The 24,442-nt window shown below is 45.2% G+C and overlaps 2 protein-coding genes and 1 long non-coding RNA gene across 4 annotated transcripts; 1 reads left to right on the forward strand and 2 right to left on the reverse strand.

Moving 5' to 3' along the window:
* Positions 1-7,513: 7,513 nt before the first annotated feature.
* Positions 7,514-9,017, reverse strand: LOC118241423. Of its 2 annotated transcripts, none has more exons than XR_004776078.1 (5): positions 8,955-9,017; positions 8,807-8,870; positions 8,315-8,684; positions 7,770-7,887; positions 7,514-7,591 (listed from the first exon to the last, which is right to left on the reverse strand). It is a non-coding gene; the product is annotated as an uncharacterized LOC118241423 (long non-coding RNA). The 2 variants fall into 2 exon arrangements; XR_004776079.1 differs by having other exon boundaries at positions 8,310-8,684.
* A 2,920-nt stretch (positions 9,018-11,937) lies between these two features.
* Positions 11,938-20,037, forward strand: tmem150aa (transmembrane protein 150Aa). Its single transcript, XM_027019875.2, has 8 exons — positions 11,938-11,989; positions 13,205-13,463; positions 14,064-14,111; positions 14,196-14,282; positions 14,771-14,838; positions 15,214-15,341; positions 15,804-15,981; positions 16,325-20,037. Exons 2-8 carry the CDS (start codon positions 13,399-13,401, stop codon positions 16,621-16,623), a joined length of 873 nt encoding a protein of 290 aa, XP_026875676.2. The 5' UTR covers positions 11,938-11,989; positions 13,205-13,398; the 3' UTR covers positions 16,624-20,037.
* A 249-nt stretch (positions 20,038-20,286) lies between these two features.
* rnf181 (ring finger protein 181) lies at positions 20,287-22,601 on the reverse strand. Its single transcript, XM_027019876.2, has 6 exons — positions 22,474-22,601; positions 21,957-22,081; positions 21,709-21,842; positions 21,082-21,197; positions 20,929-21,003; positions 20,287-20,656 (listed from the first exon to the last, which is right to left on the reverse strand). The coding sequence occupies exons 2-6, from the start codon at positions 22,040-22,042 to the stop codon at positions 20,597-20,599; spliced, it is 471 nt and encodes a 156-aa protein (XP_026875677.1). The 5' UTR covers positions 22,043-22,081; positions 22,474-22,601; the 3' UTR covers positions 20,287-20,596.
* Positions 22,602-24,442: the final 1,841 nt, after the last annotated feature.

Consider the following 24,442-nt stretch of genomic DNA (forward strand, 5'->3'; position numbering starts at 1 on the left):
TAGACTCTGCAGAATCTCGTCTTTTTCTCAAAAACATCATGACAAATACTTAAAGAAACAAACAAACAAACTCACCGCATGTTTTACTGTGTGTAAGTATTGGTGCACAAGCTCTGCCCCCCTCGCCATCAAGCACTGAGATGCCTAAGACAGACACCACATGGCACTCCTGGCCACTGCTATCCATGGACCACAGACATGCATTAAAATTACTCTGTGTTTGGAACAGTGCTATTTATAGTGCTGTGGTCACAAAACAGCTTTGCAGAAATCAGCACGACATCCACCTGTTTGGGCCACATTCTCTAGGCGGAGTGGGTGGTGCAGCAGGCGCTTTCCCAGACCTCTGGGACAGAAGGCAGTGAGCGTGTATATAACTAAAGATGTTTTATGGAAGAGAAGTACAGAGAATGGCAGAGATGTACAGCCAATGTCAGAGAAGCACAGCCATTGTGGCCAACCTGACTCACATTCTGCACAAGGCCAGGCAACTGCAGCTGGAGAGACGTCTCAACATCACGGGCAGTGAGAAGAGCATTTGCGGCATTCATCTAGAGGGAAAAACATCAACAACATGCATAAACAACAACATATATATGGACAGAAACTAGTATTGTGTAGAACTCTAGCCCTGCAAAGTGCAGCAACTCGATGTGGCATTGGATCCACAAGTGGACGGAAGACGTCTGGAGGGATGTTGAGAGCCATGCTACCTGGATGGCCACCCACTGCTCCGTAGTACTTGTAGGTGCAGGATCTCAGGTGTGAACGGACTTCTCCAGCACTTCCTAAAAATGCTTGACTGGGCTCATATCGGGTGAACGTGCAGGACACACCATTCGTCTGAACTCTCTAGATATTGGAATATCCAATCACTGGGGGGTACATGAAGGGCTGCAAATGGTCAACAAGCAGTAAAACGTAGCGGGCACCGGTGAATGACGTGTTCAGGTGGACCAGAGCACCCAACCCATGCCATCAGAAAACACCCCACACCAGTATGGAACCACCACCAGTGGGCAGACAGTGCCATGGTTGACAACTGAGGTCAGTGGCTTCATGGGGTCTGCACTACACTCAAACCCTACCATCAGCCTGAAACAATCAGTACCATGACTCATTGGACTACTCCACGTGTTACCAGTCCTCTGGGGTCCAGTTATTTGGTGAATCTGGTGGTTTACAAACAGAAGACTATATGTAAAAACATATTTCAAATAAATAGCCTTCATTGCAAATTGCTAGTCCCACTGGCCGCAAGTGGTTGCCTGAAAATTTTTTAAATAGGACTAAAAGTATTCTTTCTTTCATTGTTCAACACCAGAACATTCTAGCTAGCTAATCAGGACTCTTGAACGCAACCATGAAATGCTCATATCCCAGCAGCACCCAAAGAAGAAACAAAATTAAAGAAAAGAAATGTCTTTGATTAGTGACTCCAAACATACCTTTGTTTGGGGCCCCAGAAATGCCAAATCTGCTCCTGCCTAGCAGCAAAGATCCAGTATTATTTATAATAATAAGTAATAAACACAGTTTAAAGCTTCAGGAAAATCAGATAATTTAAATTGAGCTTCATTTTTTGAATGCGATTGGAAAACTCATACAATTACATGGTTCTTAGAAAAGAAGCAAAGAAAGGGTTCACAAACTGCCTTGACCAATCAGAGACACTTTCCTCATTTGCTCATGTAGTTCATTTGGCCTTTTAGAAAAGAAGTCAAGGAGATTATAAAGCAGGCATGTGCTATTCAATGGCAAAAGATTGCAGTCATGTTTCAACAGCAAAGTTCAAGTTCAAGTTCAAGAGGTTTTATTGTCATTTCAGCTATATACAAGTACACAACAAAAATGAGATAATGTTCCTCCAGGACCATGGTGCAACACAAAAACAACAGTGCAACAGACAACATGCTACACAAGTGTAAACAGTCCAATATAGTGCAAAATGTCATTAAATAAACATTAAATATACAGTAATAAATAGAGGACAGGACAAATACAAAATACAAAATGAGTAGACAGTGCAATTTAGTACAGTACACAGTACTGGGCATATGTATAGCAATCAGTGACATGCTACCCTGAACATAGCAGTCACCGGTAGCAGCCAGAACAGTTCAGAGTACAGTGCTGGTTTAGTACAGTACTCTAGCAGCAAGTAGGATAATGTGCAAGACTGCAACAGGAGTGCATAGTTTATTTGTGTGAGGTTTGACTTCAGCACTAGTCCAATGCAAAACAATGTGTGTGTGTGTGTGTGTGTGTGTGTGTGTGTGTGTGTGTGTGTGTGTGTGTGTGAGACTGTCTATAAGCATGTATAGATGTGCCCATTTTAGAATCTGAATTGGGGTTGGAGTTAGCCAGAGTTCAGGAGTCTAATGGCTTCTGGGAAGAAGCTGTTGCACAGTCTGGAGGTGCGGGACTGGAGGCTGCGGTACCTTCTTCCAGATGGCAAAAGGGTGAACAGTTCATGTGAGGGGTGTGTGGGGTCTTTTACAATGTTGGTGGCTTTCCAGATGCAGTGTGTTATGTAGATGTTCATGATAGAGGGAAGAGAGACCCCAATGATTTTCTCAGCTGTTCTCACTATTCATTGGAGGGTCTTGCGGTCAAAGGCAGTGCAGTTCCCAAACCAGGTAATGATGCAGCTGCTCAGGATGCTCTCTACAGTACCTCTGTAGAAGGTAGTGACGATGGGTGATGGGAGATGGGCTTCCCTCAGCTTCCGAAGGAAGTAAAGACGTTGCTGGGCTCTCTTGGTGATGGAACTGGTGTTCAGGGTCCAGGTGAGGTTCTCCGCTATGTGAACACCAAGGAACTTGATGTTCTTGACGATCTCCACTGAGGAGCCGTTGATGGCCAGCGGGGAGTGATCTCGCCTTGCTCTCCTGAAGTCAACAACCATTTCTTTTGTCTTGTCAACATTCAGATACAGGTTGTTGACCTTACATCAGCTCACCAGTTCTTGCACCTCCTCTCTGTATGCTGACTCGTTGTCTTTGTTGATGAGACCCACCACGGTCGTGTCATCAGCGAACTTGATGATGTGAGCTCAACTTTCCAATCAGATGCTGAGGAACAATGGTTTTGAATGCTGAACTGAAGTCTATGAACAGCATTCTTACGTAGGTGCCCTTTTTTTCCAGATGTGTAAGTGCCAGATGAAGTGTGGTAGAGATGGCATCATCTGTAGAGCGGTTGGGGCGGTACGCGAACTGCAGGGGGTCCAGAGAAGGGGGAAGCTGGGTCTTGATGTGTCTCATGACGAGTCTCGCGAAGCACTTCATGATGATAGATGTGAGTGCGATGGGATGGTAGTGGTTGAGACACGACACCGTGGGCTTCTTAGGCACGGGGACAATGGTGGTGGTCTTGAAGCATGTTGGGACCACGGTGCAGCTCAGAGAGATATTGAAGGTGTCTGTCAGGACATCTGCAAGCTGGACAGCACATTCTCTGAGCACACAACCCGGGATGTTGTCTGGTCCAGCAGCTTTCCGTGGGTTAACTCCACGCAGAGTATGCCTCACATCAGCCGCCGTCAGGCACAGCACCTGGTCATTTTGCGGAGGGATGGACTTTTCTGCTGCAACGTTGTTCTGCGCTTCAAACCGTGCATAGAAGTCATTCAGTGCATCTGGGAGGATGGCATCACTGTCACAGGAAGGTAATGTTTTCCTGTAGTTAGTAATGGCCTGAATGCCCTCCCACATGCGCCGTGTGTCACCAGCGTCTTTGAAGTGTCTATGGATCCTCTGTGCGTGTGCACGCTTTGCTTCCCTGATCGCACGTGACAGTTTGGCTCTTGTTTTCCTGAGAGCCTCTCTGTCACCTGTTCTGAAGGCTGAGTCACAGGTCCTCAGTAGCATGCGCACCTCAGCAGTCATCCATGGCTTCTGGTTTGGGCGTGTGGTGATGGTCTTGGAGACAGTAACATCATCAATGCACTTGCTGATGTAGCCAGTCACTGATGCTGTATACTCTTCCAGATTAACAGTAGCAGCCTCCTTGAACGTGATCCAAGTCGTCTGCTCAAAACAGTCCTGAAGAGCAGAGATGGCTTCTGCTGGCCAGGTTCTCACCTGCTTCAGAAGCGGTTTCGAGCGTCTGACGATTGGTCTATATGCAGGAATCAACATTACAGACATGTGATCAGAGTATCCGAGGTGGGGGCGGGGCTCCGCCCGGTACGCACCGGAAATGTTTGTGTAAACGAGATCCAGCGCGTTCACTCCTCTCGTTGCAGAGTTCACATGTTGATGCAATTTAGGCAGTACTGACTTGAGATTTGCGTGGTTGAAGTCTCCGGTGACAATAAACAGTCCGTCTGGATGAACGTTCTGCAGTTCACTAATCGCTCCATACAGCTCCTGGAGAGCCTCTCGTGTGTTCGCGCTGGGTGGAATGTACAGCACGATTATAAACACAGAGGAGAATTCCCGCAGTAAATAAAAAGGTCTGCATCTTGACAATAGCAAACTCCACCACCGGTGAGCAGTACTTAACGACAAACACAGAGTTTTTACACCAGGACTCATTGATATAAATGCATACTCCTCCGCCGCGTGTTTTGCCGGAGAGCGCATTGTCTCTATCGGCACGGATTGAGACTAATCTATCCAGATGAATGGCGGCGTCTGGAATACTGTCGCTGAGCCACATTTCAGTAAAGATTAAAACACAGCAGTCTCTGAACTCTCACTTTCCTCTGGGGTCCAGTTAGCAACCTCACAAGCCCAGGTGAGGCGCTTTGTCTGCTGTCGTAGTGTTAACAGAGACACTCCGGTGTGTTTTCTGCTCCCATATCCCATGGAGTCTAAAGAACGCTGCACTGACCTGTGGGATATGTGTGTGGGGTCTCCTGCATTAAATGCGGATGTGATTTCTGCCCGAGTCGCTCGTCTTTTCACTGGTCATAATCTTTATGCATCCATGGGTGGCCACTGTGGGTGGAAATTACATATTCCCAGTACACACATGACATCGGATCGAGGAATGTTAAATGCCCGCACAACTTCAGAAATGGAATGTCCCATCCGTCCGGCACCTACTATCATGACTCGATCAAACTCCAGAAATTCCTGTTGCCTTTCCATGAGCACACTGGCCAATGTTCCCAAGATAACACCTCACAACTTATACAGGTGTGCATTCCCATGACGTCCCATGACGCAATCACTTTAAATACTGCTATCCCATGACTTTTGGAATGACAGTGTATATAAGACAGTATATGTCATATCATATCAAATATCAGTTAATGATCGTTATTCATTACAGTGAATCATCTAGTAGTTCTTGTAAACCACGTGCATACGTAAATGGTAGTAGACAACAGGGAGACAACCAACCCTCCATTTCCCTACCCAGTATTCCCGGCTGATGTTGGCCAGAACCTCTATGCTGTATCTCATTCTCATCTGGAGAGACGAGAGAAAGTGTTTATCAGGCAGTGAAACCCTGCCGCCTGCCCCAGCCCCGCCCCCGCCCCGCCCCCGCCCGGCTCGCCCAGCTCCTGGAGAACAGCACGGACCCCTGCATCCTTTGTTGCTCTCCAAATGTGGTGAGAAAACATGAGTCATGCACTCTTGTGGAGTTCTGTCACCGAACTGCTGAAGCCAATTGTCTAGCTGTAACCACCTCCATCATCAGATCCTTTTGAATCGCTACATTTCCCTGTATGGAGACATCCAGCAGACTCAAATAGTTTATTTACAAATGTATTGTTTAAGTCAAAACCACTAAGTTATCTATAAGTTATATCCATATCTGTCAGGCCCTCATCGGCAGGTTTGCTGTCTTCTCCAGTGCGTCTGCAAAATCTCCCAGATCTGTTTTTACTTCGGCTCTACTGAGCTGTAGTTGATGCTTTTAAACAATAGCATGGGGGGAAAGATGCATTTATATGGATTACACTTACAAACACACACAAAAACTCAGAGAAACCCAGTACCAGCACTATAAATTCAAGGTAGTTGATTTCATCCAGCAGTCTGAAATCCTTGAACTTCTCCACGGTGAACCTGGCTTCCTCCGATAGCAGTGCAATGCCGCTCACGTCCACAGACAAACTCTGCAGCTGCTCGCCGATCCCCGCCAGGTACTGCGGCGGCGGCGGCCGGCACACGGACGTCACGTGGATGAAGAAAGCGCATTCATCATTACCCGTCTAAGGGCATCAGTTAACTAACTGACCGGTCAATACATCAGTCGAGTTGACCATCAACCCAAGACATATCACCGTCACACAGACCGCTGAATATTCATATTCTTCAAATGTGTGTGTGTGTGTGTGTGTGTGTGTCCAACAGACTCTTGTCAGCTAAAAGTATTTCAGACACAGTGAAAGACAAAGCCTGCGCATTACCTGGCTTGCAGTGAGGAATTCAGCCATGTTGAAGGTTTTGTTCATGTGCTGTGGAACAGAGAGCTTCCTGTTTCGCATCCCCTGAATCACAACCACACACACCTGAGACGAGCTCATCTCGTCTCCGGCGGCTTCCAGTTTTTAGTGTTTTCACTTCTCCAGCAACCCCCATTTTAACATATAAAGAGCTTGTCATTAATGCCTTGAGCAATGGGATAGTTATTTCAATTCCGTATTGATTCATTTTAAAAAAGGTGTTTCTAAACATTGTATTGAAATTTGAAAAACTGAAGCATTTGAAATTTTGAAAATTGAAACCATGTCAATATTTTCTTCCAAGGGTCATTCAAAAGTAGATGCTATAGAAGGTTTTATACTGATTATAGCTAAACTGTAAAATTTGTTGTTTAGAAATAAAATTAGCATTTTTTTCTGGGCCCACCCAATCAGTGTGTTATATAATTACAGCTCTGTAAAATCAATCAACTTTCTTGTTTTAACACATAAAATATCAAAACCCAAATCGAAGCGCTCGGAATACAGACACGGTATGAACTGGGATCGTGTGTATCGCTACACCCCTAGCATCTGCGGTCCAAGAGTGGGAAACACCAGCAGGCTCTTAGCCGAATAATCTGTAGCATCTACGTGTGTATATCTGCGTGACTTTAATATAGTGTCACGTACTGATACATCTCGACCGTCCTGATGAGCGGTTTGCTGTCTGGCGCGCCGCCGCCCGGGCCGCTGAAGAGATGCCGCCACGTGTCCAGCAGCTGTGCAGGGAAAGCAAGAAACGCACGCGCGATGCATGAGTGGCTACCCCGCCTGCGTGCAGCGCAGCGAACGAGGCAACGGCAATCACAGAAAGGGCAGAGAGGGGTAAACTGCAGCGAGGCTTCCTTTGTGTAAAATCGATTTCAATTTTAAATAGTTGGTAGGAACGGACGCAGTCAAATAAATAAATAAACAGATAAATCCCTTTTTTGTCATTCTGATGTGAATATTCAGGTTTGGGATTCTGGTGCGAATATGCAAGTTTGTGGGTTCGGGCGTCAATATTCTGGCTCATTTCTATGCTTCCCACTCCAGCTCACCTTGAAAATCTCCCCATTAGTCCAGCTCCTGCAGAAGAGCGCGTGAGCGTTGCCTCAGAAGAACAGGTTGACGAAGACCGTGATGATGAAGAGCCAGGAGAAGACGAACGTCATTCCCGCAACGCTAAACGCAGACGGAGAGAGGCAATAGCGATGCGCGCCTTAAATCACAGCAAGGCACCTTCACGCGAACGCTTCACGTCTTAAATCCAATAAGAAAGTGTGGAGTAAAAGACACTGGCCTAGGACGCGCGTTTAGAGCCGGGTTCCGCTACGCGGGCTTTGACCTTTGGAACACTCACGCGTGGAGCAGGTTAACAGAGGCCATCCTCAGCTGGTCCTGTAGGTGGAAGGGGTATAAAGCCTGGGGTACATCACCACGGCTCCTCCAGGGTGCAGAACGCCACTGACACGGACCACCTATAGGGGGCGAAAAGGAGAGAATCCCACTAACTGGCACACTGAGCTCACCACAAAAGAAACAGGAAACAAACCATATGTAGTATTTCAAACACATTTGTCCTGTTATTCGGTTCATTATTCGGTTCTTCCGGGAATGTGAAAAGACATTGTTTTTCTGCTCGTTTCTTATATATTATTGATTTCTTCTTTTATTTATTCATTGCCTCCTTTTTACGTGTTAACCATCTTCATGTGTGTTTATGTATTTGTTTTTAAATGGTATTCACTGGCGAATATAATTTTATTGTATAATATGCATTGACAATAAAAGGCATTTGACGTTTCTCAGGTCTGGTCTCATGCGGGATTGTCCTATCATGTCGTAATCAGCATCTGTCTTCAGGCCGGTGCCATTCCGGATCCCGCAGCCCTGCATGCACCTGACCTGCAGGCTGCGCAGATGGTCCTGCATCTTCCCAAGCTCCGCCCGGATGAGCCTGTAATCCTCCTGTACGCCCCCCTCGTCTCTTGCACCTCCAGCAGGTGGTGCTGTGCACCGATGGCATCTAATGGCACGCCGCCCTCAAACACAGGGAACGAACGCACTGACACACTTATTGTTATAGGAAACGTACCTGTAAATAGAACTGCTGCTAACAAGATATGCCTGTTCAACAATAATCAAGAGAACCTAAGACAGAAAGAAGCCTGTTAATGGGTTCACCAATGAACCGTGAGGTTCAGACAGCTCAGAGCAGTGCAGATCTGAGGCTGGAGAGCCGACACGATGGTGTCGACGGTTCGATCCCAAGTTTCTGGCAAGCAAAGACAAAGGGGTATTTATAGTACAGCCACACTGCGAAATGTACCCCAGTGCTTACAAGCACTGATGGAGAATAAAGATTTTTATTGTTGCTTAACTGAACTGAATTCTCACCACTCAGCTCGTCTATTATTTTCGTCTGGAAGACCGAGAACTTGTCGACGATGGAGCCCACTTTCTGCAAAGTGAAAAACGAAAGCCATCACCGAGTGGATGCAGATATCGGGGCTACTGGCGCCGAGGGAACGATCCTGTAACGCACCTGCGGGACTGAAGCCACCGCCTCATAGATGACGCCAATGTCACTCCTGAGGTAGGACAGGGATGGACGCACGTTCTCATGCGTCCTGTTGTTGGTTACGAATGTCAGAATCACCCCTGGTCTACACACACACATGCATGCATAAAGATGTCAGTGAGCTGACATCTTTAAAGCTGTTCTTTGTGGGGTTTTTGCATCCAAGTCAGTATTTTACATTTCTAAATGGTGTTAGATAATTTTGTTCCTCTATTTAAAAAAACAAAAAACAAAAGGCACTGTCCTTACAGCAGGAAAACGATCACGACGGAGAGGCCTGTGGCCACGGTAACGTTCTGCCGGTACCAGGGCGCTAACAGAGGCAGCGGTTGGCCATTGAGCGTGGCGTCCCTGTGGCAGAGGTGTCGCCTCAAGAGCACGCGGGCCATGGTCAGCATCGTCACCATGTACACCACGGTGAGAGCGAGACACGCCAGGTAGCCAGCCTCGAAACGCATGACCTGCAGAAATAATCGAGTAAACTTGTTTTACAGTAAATGGTGTTCACAGTAAAACCACATGCTTTGGGGGGGGGGGGTTTGTTTTGTTTTCTATCGCCGTGCTCTTCAAATAAGTTTTTTCCCCCCAGCTCATATTTTCAGCAATGATCCAAAGCTCATGACTAAACAAGTATAGAAAGCCACGAACAGGTTGATTGACAACAGGCGTACTGTAAATGCGATTTTAATCCAGTCCAGCAGGTAATAATGCTGAATAAGAGGAAAGGTGTGAATTACACATTGTGCAAACCTCAGCAGTCAGAGACTCGTTCCGAGCTGCCTGGAATACGATTTCTGAAAGCGAATTGCAGAAATGGTTACGTGCAGCAGTGAGGCACTGTGAACACTTCATAATAGCTACTGGAGTTGTGTCTTAGTGGAAACGTGCGCGTTATGGAAAGACCACGACATTCACAGAGGTTCCTTAGAACTACAAAATATAACCCATTTGCCACAATACTGTTCTTCAACAATATATGTGTAAACCTCAGAACAAATTACTGTTGGGGTTGATTGTTTCTTTAAAATAAAACAATAAAAGCACCATAAAATCCCCTGAAATAACACTCCCAGTGTTCATTTAAATCCACCTATTTTTCGCAGCCCCGTTTTACATGTTCATTTAACACAGGGGATATCGCAGGATTTAAGATGGATCTTGGAGCACATTAATGAAAATTTTAAAACGCCTAAGGGAAAATGAGTTTGTTTAACAGCCCACCTAATGGAAAGTCTTCGGGCTGCACGGCCTGCAGGAAGAGGTGCGCGAAGTCGTAGAGGGCGGAGCTCTGGCGGTGGGCGGGTGAAGGCTGGGTGAGACCCAGCTGGTACTGCGGCTCCGAGCGGTTGGGGCAGTGGGCATCCAGAGCCATGCTGGGTGCTGTGGCCAGGACCAGTAGAAGCAGTAGAGGCGGTAGAGGTGACCAACTGCTGGACGATACCATGGTGACCGGGACCTGGAGGAGCCCTGCGGAGGATCGGGGGGTGAGGTTGAGTGCAGGGGCTTCTGGCAGATGAGCGGGACCTTCGGCGGGACTTTTGAGCCGACATAAAGGTGGGAGTTTTACAGTCTACACATAGTGCATCCAGTTTTAATGTATTGTCGCTTCCCAACATCACTTCCTAACCCTCAGCGTTTGCGATGCCATCATGCGTGTATTTTAAGTTTGTCAGTTCTGTGGAAGCTGTTGTGCCATCGGTGTAAAACTGAAGTCACGTGTCCTTCACGATGCTTCAAGCAAAGAAAGAATTCAATAAATGTATTTTGATTTCCATTTCAATGACGGTGTCTAATTGTTGTTTTCTATTTTGGTTTGTTCTTTCTGATATTATTAATGATACTGAGAACGAGGAACAGGATGCTAATGATGAATAAACCACAAATAACGCCAGACGATTTACCCCATCACCAACCAGACATACGTTTAATCCTGCTGAAACACAGGGAATTCAGCTGCTGTATAAAAATACTGTCAGGGAAATTTCTCAACACTTCCTTCACAGCGAGACCTGCCTTGTATGCTACTTCAGCCCGAGGAACGAGGCTGAATGTGTCGAGTTCATTTCAGCAGATGCCTGAGGCTGCCTCTCCATCGGTCAGGATAAATGCCGTGAGATCAAACTCACCTGAAGGGTTTAGAGATCCAGCAAAGTTGCAGCAATCCTACCTTTCAGAGAGCCAGCCTCCCACGTGTAGGGGTTATCAACAGCGTAGTGAGCGTGATGGTGCTATTGTCCTCCTCCACGCCACTCATTCACCACTCTGTGGCACTACAAGGGATGATGTCAGAGAAAAACCCACGCTATAACACGTGCCCACGGAAACCAAAGCACATCATCCAGCTCCACAGGCTTGCTGACGTAAAACAGATGTAACACAATACCAAGGTTAAACCAGTCTCAGATATTTTGTGAGGCTTATGCATATTTTGTATATTTTGTATCAAATCAGTCTATTCTGCTTAAAGTCTCATGATTTTTTTATGCCATGAAAAGAAGGTAAATATTTATACTTTTATAAATATGGACAGTGGTGTTTGACTTTATGCTTAGATGCATACATTTAGTAAGTATTTATATTTATATTGACCATATATGTGGAATTTAAAATATCCGTGGGGAAAAAATTCATGAAATTGTCATGAAATAAAGCAGTGCATTTATTTGAACCCCACTGATAACTAAAAGAGCACAGCAGGTTTACATATCAGCTTTTGGCTGACCAACACCGCGCTTATCAGAAAAGACATTCCCGCCGGCGAGCGCCGCGCTTCTATATCCAACGAACCCGAAAACGCTTCTGTTTCTACGGGCAGCTCTATGGTTCTTACGTCTAATTGTGGGAATTGTAGTACTGAATTTATACATGCAGGCGGGATTCAACGGCCTCGGCCGCGCCAGAGAACTACATTTACAGTGAACACCGAGCGGACGTGGCTAGTGGCTACACAGCTACCTCAAGGTTGCTTTAGGTTGGTACCAAGGAATAGCACTATTAAGGTATGTTGACATTAACGGTGATTTTTGGTATGATAAAGGGGTTTCAGAGATAATTTCTTTTACGCATGAATATGCCGTTACTGTTTTGACTGTTACAATTAAACGGTATATAGCTAGCTTTCGCGTTTCGGGCTTATTTTGCATTAGCAAACGGAGCTTGCTAATCCAATTTCAACAACCAGATCCGTTCAGCAACGGTAGGAATAAACTCGTAACTAACTGGCTCGTTTAACAACTCGAACGAACGAAAATAACATGTCGGAACGCCGTTAATTTGGCATTTTGCTGTGTTAACAAAATAAAATCCAACGAAACCAGCCAGCCGTAACTGTAACTTACAGTCGTACAGCTCACATAGCGGAACTGTCCTGCCCCCGATGCGAAATAGCGGTGCAAATGTCCGTTTGGGTTCATAACGCCGACAAGGCTCCTGTAATCCGGCAAGCAAACTGAATAATGCATCCAGAAGTCAGCTCTGGACTAAAAAGACTCGGTCACCGTATCCACCTCGCCGTAGTCGTGTCGCTAATTTTAGACACTTCAGAGGGCACTTTGGGAAGGAGATGCGGCCAGCACCCAGCTCAGTGTCTGAACATCATTAACCTGACGCGGTGATCATCTAAGACTTTATTGATTTATTGTTTGCTACCTATAACTATTTCACCAACGTTAACTCTGAGAAGCCTTGCTACTACTGTTGTTGTAAAAGGCACGTCGTTAATGTCTGTGACCATGTCTAATTGGCTAATGTTATGTAATGGCATAACCTAACTGTTGAACAACTTGACTGTATTGTAGCCTGCATTAGATACTTTAGAGAATCTCGCATTTCGTCATATGATTCATGTTTTTTGTTAGACCGAAACCTGAGATGTTCCTCAGTGAGTTAAGAAACAGAACACTATTCATGCAAACTGCAGGGCTCTCATTGAAGTTCTGAGTATCAGGTTGGGTTTACGGATGCGCCGTTAGGTTCTCGGGTTTCTTTCGCGTTGTTCAGTTTTGGTACACAAACATCTTCACCGATCTACGCCAGGAAAAGGATTTCTTTTCACAAAAGTGTGCCTAGTGTACTCAGACCGGTGATCCATGTCTTTTGATACATATTGTGGTTTAAGCTTACTTTATTTTCATGAATATCTTCTGTTATCCAACTGCTGTACACTCAGTTTCCTCCCTCGTGCCTCCCTGACGAGCCTCTCCCCTGCCTCGCAGTTTTGTCTCGCTACACCAACTGTGCCTGGCCTCAGCGGGGGGCGGGACCCCTGTCGTCCTCTCATGCCCCTCCCCTGTGTCTCACGGCGCGCCGCTCTCACCCCGACGCCCCGTCTCCGCCCGCGCATCTGCCCGGGCCTGCCAAGGACCCCTCCCCCCGATGCCCAGGACACGCCCACCTCCGCCCCGGCCCAATGACCGCCTGGATCGTCCTGCCCGTCAGCCTGGCTGCCTTCTCCATCACAGGAATATGGATTGTGTGAGTGAGCGCGCGTGGCAGGGAGCCTCTGTACACTCAGGGCGGGTGTGACCTGCCAGGTTTAGAGCCCATCCTGCTCGAGTGGAATAAAGCCCTGTAGCCTTGTAGAGTAGACCCTTGGTGGAAAAGATTCTCCTCCCCCACTGTAGTATCACATTTTGTTTTCAAATTTTTGAGCTCAAAAATTACTCTCCATTTTCCACTGCACCACGAAAAGGGTTTCTTTTCAGAAAAAGTTGAATATTCATTTGTTTGTATGAATGAACTGGAAGCCGTTTTTTTTTTCCCCCCCCCCATAAATGCTTATGGTGTTAGAGCAGATGTATTGATACAGGACAAATCTTTGCACAATTAGTTTTGCTTGTCAACTCGGCCCAAAGAATGAACGTGATGATCTTGTGCATCATACAGTCATGTGACATGCTCAGTGGAGCACTATAAGCTACAGTTCTAAAAGATGTTATGTTTAGACTCTCTTACAAGACTTACTAATTCCTAATGGCATCTGACATGGCCCCAGTAAGTGTAACAGCCTAAGTAGATGTGACCCCACATGTCATACCCAGTATTGTCACCCTTCTTTTTACTCTGTGCCTGTAGGTACGCTATGGCCGTGATGAACCACCACGTCTGTCCCGTGGAAAACTGGTAAACAGTCCCGGCGTATGTCATGTCTGACTTTCTGCCCCAATGCTCTACAGCAGCGCGGTTCAGAGACGCTGTCGTCCGCAGGTTCTACAACGTGACGTGCTCGGAGGAGACAGCCAAGCCCGGCTTCCCCAAAACGTGCTGCACCATCCAGGATATTCCCCTCATCAGGTAACGCTCACCCATACCTGCACACCCAGATCAGATTCCCTGAACTCCAACCAGGGAGATCTGGTCCAGCAAGACCCTTTGATGTTAACATACAAACAGATTTTCACATACACACACATGCACACGTTCCACAGCAACCCCTTAGCAACTACTGATACCATCACAACTGTTTAGAAACCACTTGGAACTCCATAGCAATCACCTGGAATACTACAGCAACCCCTTGGTAACAACAAGTGATACCATAACAACTGGTTAGCAACTGCCTAGAACGCCATAGCAACTACTTAGCAATGATATAACAACCGCCTAGCAAGGCCATAGCAACCACTTAACATTACTCTAGCAACAACCTGGAATACCATAGCAACCAGATACATTTATTGCTATGTGTTTACTATTGTGGGGCCTGTACAGTATGTGTGCTCAGTATTGTGGTGCTTTAACATCGTTTTGATGGCTCTTCTGTTTGCTCGTTTACACTGCAGTAAGTGCGGCTCCTATCCACCCGAGAGTTGCCTGTTCAGCCTTATTGGGAATATGGGAGCCTTCATGGGTAAAAGACAGACAAACGCACATACACGCACATACACACACACATACATATTTCGCGATCAGAGGAGCTCTGATACAAGAGCAGTAGAGAAGTAGAAGTTCTGGTTTTGAGCTTCTTTTTATATCAACACTGCAACAGGTGGTATACTCAGGCCTTTAGCAGCCTGTGTCTCTGGGTGTGTAAGATGTCTGTCTCCCTTGAGACACATCCTGTTTGAGTGTGTAAGATGTGACATGTGTGTAGCGAGGGGTGGAAGGATCCTGTTCCCTTAAGGGACTTTCCTGTAAATTCACACCTGTTGTTGCCTGTTTGGTATGCAAGAACCATCCACTCATATCATATCTGCCCCCCCCCCCTCCCCCCGTCTCTCTCTAGTGGTGATGGTGTGCCTCCTCCGCTACGCTCAGATCATAGAACACAGTCACCACTGTTGGACCAACACCAGCGGCCTGGTGTCGGGCTTTTGTAATGCACTGGGACTGGTCATGGTGGGCAACTTCCAGGTCAGTGTCTCCTCTCTGAAGCTTGAATTACACCTGTATAAAGGCAGTAATGAAGCCTGTATGATGGCCTCTTCCCTCCAAAACAACACAGGGTCAGGACCAGCACCCTCAGGTCCGCTCCCTGCTGTAAGCGTCCAGATGCCGCAGCCGTCTCTGACAGCTGATCGATTTTGCCATCATACCTGTGGAAGACCACATGCTGAAGGCACTATGAATGTGTCAAACGGATGTTCTGATGTACTTGTGTGACTGTTTATGTGTCAGTTGAATTTATTTATCTGAGCCTACAGCTAACTTTATAAGGGGATTTTCCATGGTGTTTCCTCTCTAACATTATGAAATCCAAGACAAGACTTAATCTGTGTCCAGAATCGGTTTGGCGCTTAATTAATAACATCTTAATGAATGTTTAATTAAGGCATGCCGCTAACGAGCCTGTCCCCTCCCCTGATGTGTGACCAGGTTGACCATGCCAAGACCCTGCACTACGTGGGGGCGGGTGTGGCCTTTCCCGCCGGCCTACTTTTCGTCTGCCTGCAGTGTGTGCTGACGTATCGCGTGGCCATCACCACACTGGACTACTGGATGGCCCACATGCGGGTTGCCCTCGCCACCGGATCCCTGGTCTCCCTCGTCCTCAGTATCCTTCCAGAGCAGGGCCTGTCCGGGCTCCACAAGAGTCACAAACCGGGAAGTCGGCAGGTAGCTAGACTGAACGTTTCAGGTGAAGGGGTTTTCAGAGATGGGGTCATACCGAGCCGCGCCGTAGTCCAGTTCCTTGAGCAGGTATAGCACGGTGCTAGTAACACCGAGGTCATGGGTGAAAAAAATTAAATTAAAAAAATTGTGAGCTCGTATTCACTGATGCTGAGCTGGAAGGGAAGCGGCAGCTCCGGTAGGAGGTTGCCATGGGAACAGGGAAAACCGCCCCACCCCATAGCATGACTTCACTGCTGTTGCCATTCCCTGACCACTGACCTCAGGTGGAATCTTCTTCATCCATGAGAGTTTTGTCCTGCAGCATGCGGCTGCCATCTGTGAGTGGGTCTTCACCGTAGTCATCCTCGTCTTCTATGGCACCTTCACCTACGAGTTTGGCACCGTCACCAGCGAGACCATGTTGGCCGGCCTCCAGCGGAACCTTCCCCATGGGGCCGGGGTCATCCTCGGGGGCGGGTCCAGAGGTCTTGGGGGTGGGGCTACAAAGGGGCTGAAGTCACCAGGGGGGAGCAGTACCTCGACACATCTGAACTGCACGCCAGAGAGTATAGCTATGTTTTAGTCTCTCACACACATATAAACACATGCACGCACGCACACAAACACTTACTCTCTCACACTGAGCGGTGCTGCCTAGCAATTACTTAAAATACAGTCGCCCCACAAACAGTAAGAGTCACAAGTGTAGCACCCGGGCATCATACATGTTATTGGATTCATTGCTCTTTACACACCTGCTAAAAACATGGTGATTCGTGGTCAAACTGGAACGTAGCAGGGACTCTCCTAAACTCTGCAGTGCAGCTCAGGGTTTAGTCCACGACTGCCGGGACCAGCTTGACTGACACATTGGATACGTCAACACCGTGGACACCACTGTATTAATCCGCTCCCTGCCAGCTCTGTTTAGGTGTAGGTTGATTTACCCCCACAAAAAAATCTGACTACTCCACAGAGAGGTAAGGTATTTGGGCCAAACAGGAAACTCTGGGTATTTTTTTTTAACATTATCTTTTTTTATGTTACAAGTCACTTTATATTTTCTGTTTCTGAAGTGGTTTGTGGGATTCGTTGCCTGAGCTGTAGAAGTGGAAAGGATATTTTATTCATCTAGTTTGCACAAGAGAGAAGTCTTTCTCACAGAGCTTGCTTAACGTATGGCCACTCTTCTGCTTGGCAAAAGGGAATTTTTTGCACGTTACACAGTTAATGAAATCATAATGAAACTCTTTTTCTAAAGATCTTTTTAAAAGTTTTTTTTAAATTTTTTTTTTAGCACTACTAAGTTAGAAGTATCCTACACTGAATGTACGAGAGGCGCTGGATGTAGTTTCTAAGATGTTGCTGAATGTAACTGAGCTTGTTTGACTTGTGCAAACATTTATACGTTTAGAAAAACAATTAAGGAAGTAAGACTTGATAATAGAATAGCTTGCAATTGTGTGAAACTGAGGAAGATTTTTTTTTCTTGAAGCTCCTGCACATGCCTATAAATCATAGATAACCATTTTCTTGTGGTTATCAATTAGTAACCACTGCTTTATAAGGCAAATTACTTGTCTGCCTGTTGTGTTTTTCTAGTTCCTTTCAATTTCCTCTCTGTATTATAGGTCACGAGTCCCATTATTCCTAAGGGTCCATATCTTTCCATACCTCTCCTTCTAGTTCGTAAACTGACGTGTTCATCTGGCTTCAAAATCACAGAGTGACAGTTGTTTTTTTCTATTTTATGCCTAATATGGAGGCCAAAATGTCTAACCCTTTTTTTTCCTTGGCAGTTGGCAAGAGATTTTGTCTCTTGGACATTCACATTCTGTTGCCATGTTCATATTGAAACCGGGCTAACCAGAGCAGCTCTGTTCCTTGAGTATTACATCGCAACCACTACAGCTTGGAGTATCGTGGTTTTGGCATATAGCCACTGGGAGGTGTGGATGCCATAGAGGAGAATAGTGCCAACAGTCAGCGGTCCTGTTTACCAGTACTGTGGTTGACTGAACCCTAGAATCGTAGCTAGTGGTCTCCAGGCTGGTTCCTAGGAAACCATGGTTGCACATTCTGATGTTGGGATCTGTTTGGGCCTTAATCTTCTGGTAGCTGCTGAGAGCTACTTGTAGGTCAGTCATGTACATGGGATCACTCATTTGTTCCCCTGCAGTCCTTATATTTAATAGTTCAAAGGTCACAATACATCTTTGGTCCATTTGCCACAGATTTTTGTGGTGGTATTCTCTGTTCAGCTTTTGAGTTTCCCACCAGAGAGTGACTTGCAGTGAATTCCAACAGTCCAAAAGTATTGAGCCATTTTGCTTATCCACAGGAATGTTTTTGCAGTGCCAAACTTAATTATGCATACTGCTGATCCAAATCGCTTGTTTACAATCTGTGTGCGGTAATGGCAGAATTCTGATGATCAGAAGCTACCTTGTCAGTTTGACCTGAATTTGTGCCAACCAGTGTGGCTCCAGAGGATTTACATTCAAACCAAATCTAACCACATGTAAGTGGTTTTGATCCAGTTCAAATACACGGATGTAAACAAGCCTGTTGCATGTTACTCAGGACTGTATGGATTTAGTCACCACTGTACACTCAAACCAAAATTTTAGCACCATGAATAGCTTTGAATACTTTTGAGTAGTGTAGACATGTCTCGTGCAGTTACTCACCACTGCACAACCACTCACTGAAGTATTTTCACAATGTGTTTACATTCACCTCTGTGGCCACTAGATGACTACGACGCCTGTGACCAACACACAGCTGATCTGTCGATGTTGGTCATGTGGAAGAAAGAAAAAAGCCAGACTTCAGGCTGCTTTGTCATGAAACTACATCACATTCCTCATCCCTCTGAGTGATGCACCAACCATTTTAGCAATGTGCAAGCAGTTGAGCAGAGGACAAAATACCTGTTCATAAGCTTTGACTGCAGGACTGTATGTGTGTAATTGTTACATAACACCACACAGCCTTTTCACTTCTGTAAAGACAACTGATAGCTCACCCCTGCCAGCATTTCTTTAGGTTACCCATGTATGTGTTTTGTTCAGCCAAATTAAGTTTTTTTCTTGTATGTTGTTTTTTTTTTTGGCGATTGGTAGGAGAACCAAGAGTGAGCTTCACAAAATATTCAACATTTCTGATGCAGTTTTGCCATATTTGTTGAGCTATCCAAACTAAATTTGTTACTGAGGGCCTGCCAACTGATTTACTGAAAACTCACGTCACATTTAAAGCTGGTTAACTGATTCCTAACAGTCACACTGACAGAGGGCAACAAGGGCCAGATCAAGTTTCTCAAGAACAATCTCTGCTGGGCACTCTCATGTTAGCTCTGGGGAATGACCACTGCAGTTTAGTGATTTTCTGCCTGCAAGTTTTCTCTCTCAGTAAGAGTTATTTTTCAGATGCCTTTAAAATATAAGGAAATATTTTTATCAACACATTTGCTTCTAGTACAGGATGGAAGAAATGAGGTTCAAACTCCAAAACTGAAATAAAAAAGCAATGCAGAGAATATTTTTTATTTTATAAATCACTTATGTAAATAAGTAAGATTTATGTATCATTTAAATGATTTTTCTTTGATCAGAGATTTATATTCAATTACAGTAAAAAAAACAAAAAAAACAAAACAGTGAAAAATAAACAATATATGGATACACGCATTTCGGTCTCCTTTTTTTAGTAGTTGATCCGGACTTTTATTCTGTATGGTTTTAATTAACTGGAATGTGAAGGGAAGGCCATTTTTCCATCAGCACTTTTTGGCATCCTATTTAGTTTCTGTTTCCCCACTGAACTGCCTGCTCAGTCTCACGCTGTGGACACTGCGCACTAAAGGCACTGCTAGTTTATTACTTACAGCGGATGCAGATTAGGGACTAGATAAGGGCAAGTCCGGTCACAGGTCTTGGCTTCTTGACTTCACCATGTCATGTTGCAGGTAAATTAATGGTGCTGTTAGTGGCCAGGCAAGTAATTGAACAGCTTCAAAATACATTAAGAGCGTCCTGTCCGCAAAGAATCAAATAATAAAGCTCGCTCACACAAGAACACTCCAGATGCTTTTAAGGCTCTAACACAATTCCTGGAAGTGTGCAGGTTTTATCCTTTACATCAAATCTAGCTGCCAGCAGCCAAAATCATTTCCTCAATATGTAATTCCAGCTTTTAAACTGCACTAAAAAGAATTAAAATTTAATCAAAAGGCCAGAGTAAATTGATGATTAAAGATGGTGCCAATTTTTATCTGCAATTTGATGCATCTTTTAAGGAAATTCTTATTGAACATTAAACAATGCATTAAAATAAGTGTAATCTCTACATTTTAAAAGTTAGGACAAACAACAATGCATTTGCATACAAAATAATCTTTACATGCTTACAAGTTGTTTTCAAGTAAAAGGAAAATATCACTTTCACAGAATTGTCCCATTTTAGTCTACTAACACATGTCATATGACAGATATCTGACAAGGCAGCATGTCAAAGAAGCCCTGAAATTTGTGCGTGTGTGTGAGTCAACAAGGTCAAGTGTACATGGCTCCGTGGAGATCCTCCAGCCGATACTCTCTTTGTTTTCGCCGCTCCTGCGAAGCACAGATGGGCGCTTAGTGGTCTTAACATGTGATGCCAGAGCAGCACAGAGAATGAGACATTCAATAGCAGACAAAAGAAGATCCAAAACTACTTCTGATGTCCCAAGTTCCAATCAGTGACATGTTACAATATGAACAAGATTATGGTACTTAAAGGCTCAACACCGAAATTACGCTGTATTTATCATAAAAAAAACCTACAAGAGTCACAAAGTGAGTGTAATGAATGAATCCTTTCCCCCACCTGTTACAGTTCTGCTCACCTTATCCTTTTTAAACTCCTCATAGTCCGGGTTGTCGGTGGGCAATTCGAATCGACACAGCGGACATGAATTGGTCTGCAGCACGAATACAAAAGCGGTTACTTTTCGTAGCCTCACCCGTATCATTTGTTCTGGGGGTCAGAGGTCTCTCACCTTGCCCAGCCAGGGCAGAATACAGCTGGAGTGGAAGAGGTGTTCACAGGGCATCTGCCGTACCGTCTCCTGTTCCTCGAACTCCAGCAGGCACACGGGACACTTCACTCCCCTGTCTGGCCACAGAAAGGGTGCAGGACAAGCGGGACGGGGTGGGGCAAAGTGGGATGGGGCGGGGGGTGAATGCCAAGCAAGGGCTCAAACACATGGCTTGCAACTGCCACAGACCCAACAGAAACTGCCTGTTTCACTACAGATAAAAATTCCATGTGATCGGCCATGCTGAATAGGTTACACGACCCTGCTTACAAGCCAAAAAGACAAACCTTATTTTTTCTTCTTTTTCTAATTATATTTTCGCTTCTGCCTCCATTCCTATAGAAATGACATTTGGGTTTCTTGTGCAACATCATTACTTTACAAATTAGTATTTCTCGTTTAGCTACATAACTTTAGCAGAGTTAACAACATCCAGATAAGCGGGAAAAATAAGAACCAATCCTGGAAAGCTCTCCGTTTGGGCTTGTGTTGAAATGCTTGGCGAGTAATCCGGCTCTGTGCACTACCCACCTGCCCCGTTTCTCTGCACCGCAGGCACGGTGACTTGCAGCGGGAGGTTGACCGTACCTGCTTGCTGCGGGGATATGACGACCAGAGGCAGGCTCTGCACCACCGCTCTCGCCGCGGGAGGAGGCAGCCGCTGGTCCCAGTCAGAGGCATCCAACGATCCGGAGTCTATCTCCAAACCCTGCATCAGAGACCTAGCGGCAAAGGCCAGCGTGTGAAATCCTGGCACCTTCGTTCCACAATAACACTGGGTTCACTCCCAAGTTTTGTCTTAACTTGCTAGGAGAACAAGAATGTTATCGGTGAACCTGGCCAGTTCGAGGAGGGCATTCTGTCGGTACTGCTCTTCGGGATTTGTGGGCTCACAGTTATGCTCTTCGAAGTACGAGGTCATCCCGGACAGTACTGATCCAATATTAACCAGCGCCGTGACCTAGTTCGGTTAACCCAAGGGAAGGCGCATATTTACAAAGTGATGTTTGTTGTTAGCCGTCTACCATTAGACTAGAAACTAGGTTTAGCTAGCTAGCTAGGTATCTACGTTAAACAGAGCAAATCACGGACACAGTTAGAGCTCAAAGCACACAGAAGTCTACCTACTCACTACCTGCAAACAGAATTAATTTACCACACGCGGAACTAGCTGCGTCTTGCTGGCTAGCCAGATTAGCTACCCTGGCTAACGCTAGCTAGCTAAAGTCATAGTATTCCGAATTTAAACAACACCAGCTAGCTACCTGGCTAACAGCCAACGTCGTCTTAAAACAAGTCGAGCTCTGTCTATCTTTATCGTGTGTGTCTTCGTGTAAAAAGGACGAAGCGTACCTGGTGCTAAACAGTCGGGAAGTTCAGACGGCCTGCACCGTCATTATTAAACGGCCCCGTAACCATGGCCATGGCGGGTGAGGTCACTTCCTGGGTGGGGCGCGAGAGGGCGCGCGCGATCCACGCGCGCGACCGCTCGTGCACGTTTTAACGCTGGTTTGTGTGGTTTTACGCTTACTGGCTAAACTAGTACATGACACACAACGCGAATATAACTTCAGCCAGTATACGGCATCGAAAAGCGACTGTTTAAACTGTTGTAGAAAAGTCCACTACAAGAAAGCAGTTAGTAAAAACTATATATTAATCACTCTTACAGACAGACAGCTTTCTAAATATTTAAACACAAAGCAAATGCTTATTTTTCAGCAGCATGGATTTCAAAGAAAACTCATTACAGTCAAGGTCAGAAAGAAGGTAAGATAGCTCGTAATCTGAATAATGGCAAAATGTCTCCCAATACGGGGTTAAAAACATATCATTCGTTCAACAAGGAAAATGATCCAATGTATACATCCCACATCATTTGCAAAAAAATAAAAAAGTCAAGATATTTTTGCTGAGTCTACAACCTTATTTCTTCGTTTAATGAGTAAATGTGTAACAAACATCTACAATTTCAGTGCACTAACATTTAGCTGACACTTTTATCCAAAGCCACTTAGAATTGTAACCAAATACAACTTGAGCAATTGAGGGTTAAGGGCCTTGCTCAGTGGCAAACTGCCAGTGGTGGGGCTTTAAACAGCAACCTTATGATTACTAGTCAAATATCTTAACCATTGAGCTACCACTGCCTCCAACAATAGCTGAGCGTTCTTTGCCTTCAAGTCAGGGTAGTTAAGATTTGTCCGCTTTGAAAGGTATGTACACTACCGTGATAAAAGCATCACAGTCAGGTTTTCATGTTACCACTTTTTATATACAGTTGTGCTCATAAGTTTACATGCCCTGGCAGAATTTGTGATTTTTTAAATATTTTTTCAGAGAATAATAATCATAATACAATAACTTTTCTTTTATTCATGTTTAGTGGTTGGGTCAAGCCATTATTATCAAACAATTGGTTTTGCCCTTTTTTAAATCATAATGACAACAGAAACTACCCAAATGACCCTGATCAAAAATGTACATACCCTGGAAGTTTTGGCATGGTAACATAGACACAAGTTGACACACACAGGTTTAAATGGCTACTAAAGGTAACCATCCTCACCTTTGATCTGTTTGCTTGTCAATCAGTGTGCGTGTATAAAGAGTCATTAAGTTACTGGGCTCCTGACAGACCCCTGCACGAGACATGGGGAAAGCCAAATAATTATCAAAAGGATATGCGGGAGAAGATGGTTGAACTTTATAAAACAGGAAAATGATATAAAAAGATATCCAAGGAATTGAGAATGCCAATCAGAAGTGTTCAAACTCTGATTAAGAAGTGGAAAATGAGGGATTCTGTTGAAACCAAGCCAAGGTTAGGAAGACCAACAAAAATGTCAGCTTCAAATGCCAGGAAAATTGTTCGGGATGCAAAGAAAAACCCACAAATAATGTCAGCTGACATACAGGACTCTGAAAAAAAGTGGTGTGGCTGCTTCAAGATGCACAATAAGGAGGCACTTGAAGAAAAATGGGCTGCATGGTTGAGTCACCAGAAGAATGCCCTTACTACGCCAATGCCACAAAGCAGCCCGCTCACAATATGCCAAACAGCACAGAGACAAGCCTCAAGATTTCTGCAACAAAGTTATTTGGAGTGATGAGAACAAAATTGAACTTTTTGGTCATAACCATAAACGCTACTTTTGGAGAGGAGTCAACAAGGCCTATGATGAAAAGTACACTATCCCTACTGTAAAACACGAAGGTTTATCGCTGATGTTTTGGGGATGTCTGAGCTACACAGGCACAGGGAACTTGGATAAAATTGATGGCAGGATGAATGCAGCATTTTATCAGAAAATACTGGAGG

Source organism: Electrophorus electricus, chromosome 5, assembly GCF_013358815.1.
Source record: "Electrophorus electricus isolate fEleEle1 chromosome 5, fEleEle1.pri, whole genome shotgun sequence".
Lineage (NCBI taxonomy): Eukaryota > Metazoa > Chordata > Actinopteri > Gymnotiformes > Gymnotidae > Electrophorus > Electrophorus electricus.

Bases quoted from the DNA above. Each gene is read 5' to 3' on its own strand.
- rnf181 (XM_027019876.2), bottom strand. From the start codon at position 22,042: ATGACCTCGTACTTCGAAGAGCATAACTGTGAGCCCACAAATCCCGAA. The intron at 21,843-21,956 runs GTTCACCGATAA...CTTTGCCGCTAG, and splicing joins GCCCTCCTCGAACTGGCCAG to GTCTCTGATGCAGGGTTTGG. The intron at 21,198-21,708 runs GTACGGTCAACC...TTCTGTGGCCAG, and splicing joins CATATCCCCGCAGCAAGCAG to ACAGGGGAGTGAAGTGTCCC.
- tmem150aa (XM_027019875.2), top strand. From the start codon at position 13,399: ATGACCGCCTGGATCGTCCTGCCCGTCAGCCTGGCTGCCTTCTCCATC. The intron at 14,283-14,770 runs GTAACGCTCACC...TTTACACTGCAG, and splicing joins CAGGATATTCCCCTCATCAG to TAAGTGCGGCTCCTATCCAC. The intron at 15,342-15,803 runs GTCAGTGTCTCC...ATGTGTGACCAG, and splicing joins TCATGGTGGGCAACTTCCAG to GTTGACCATGCCAAGACCCT.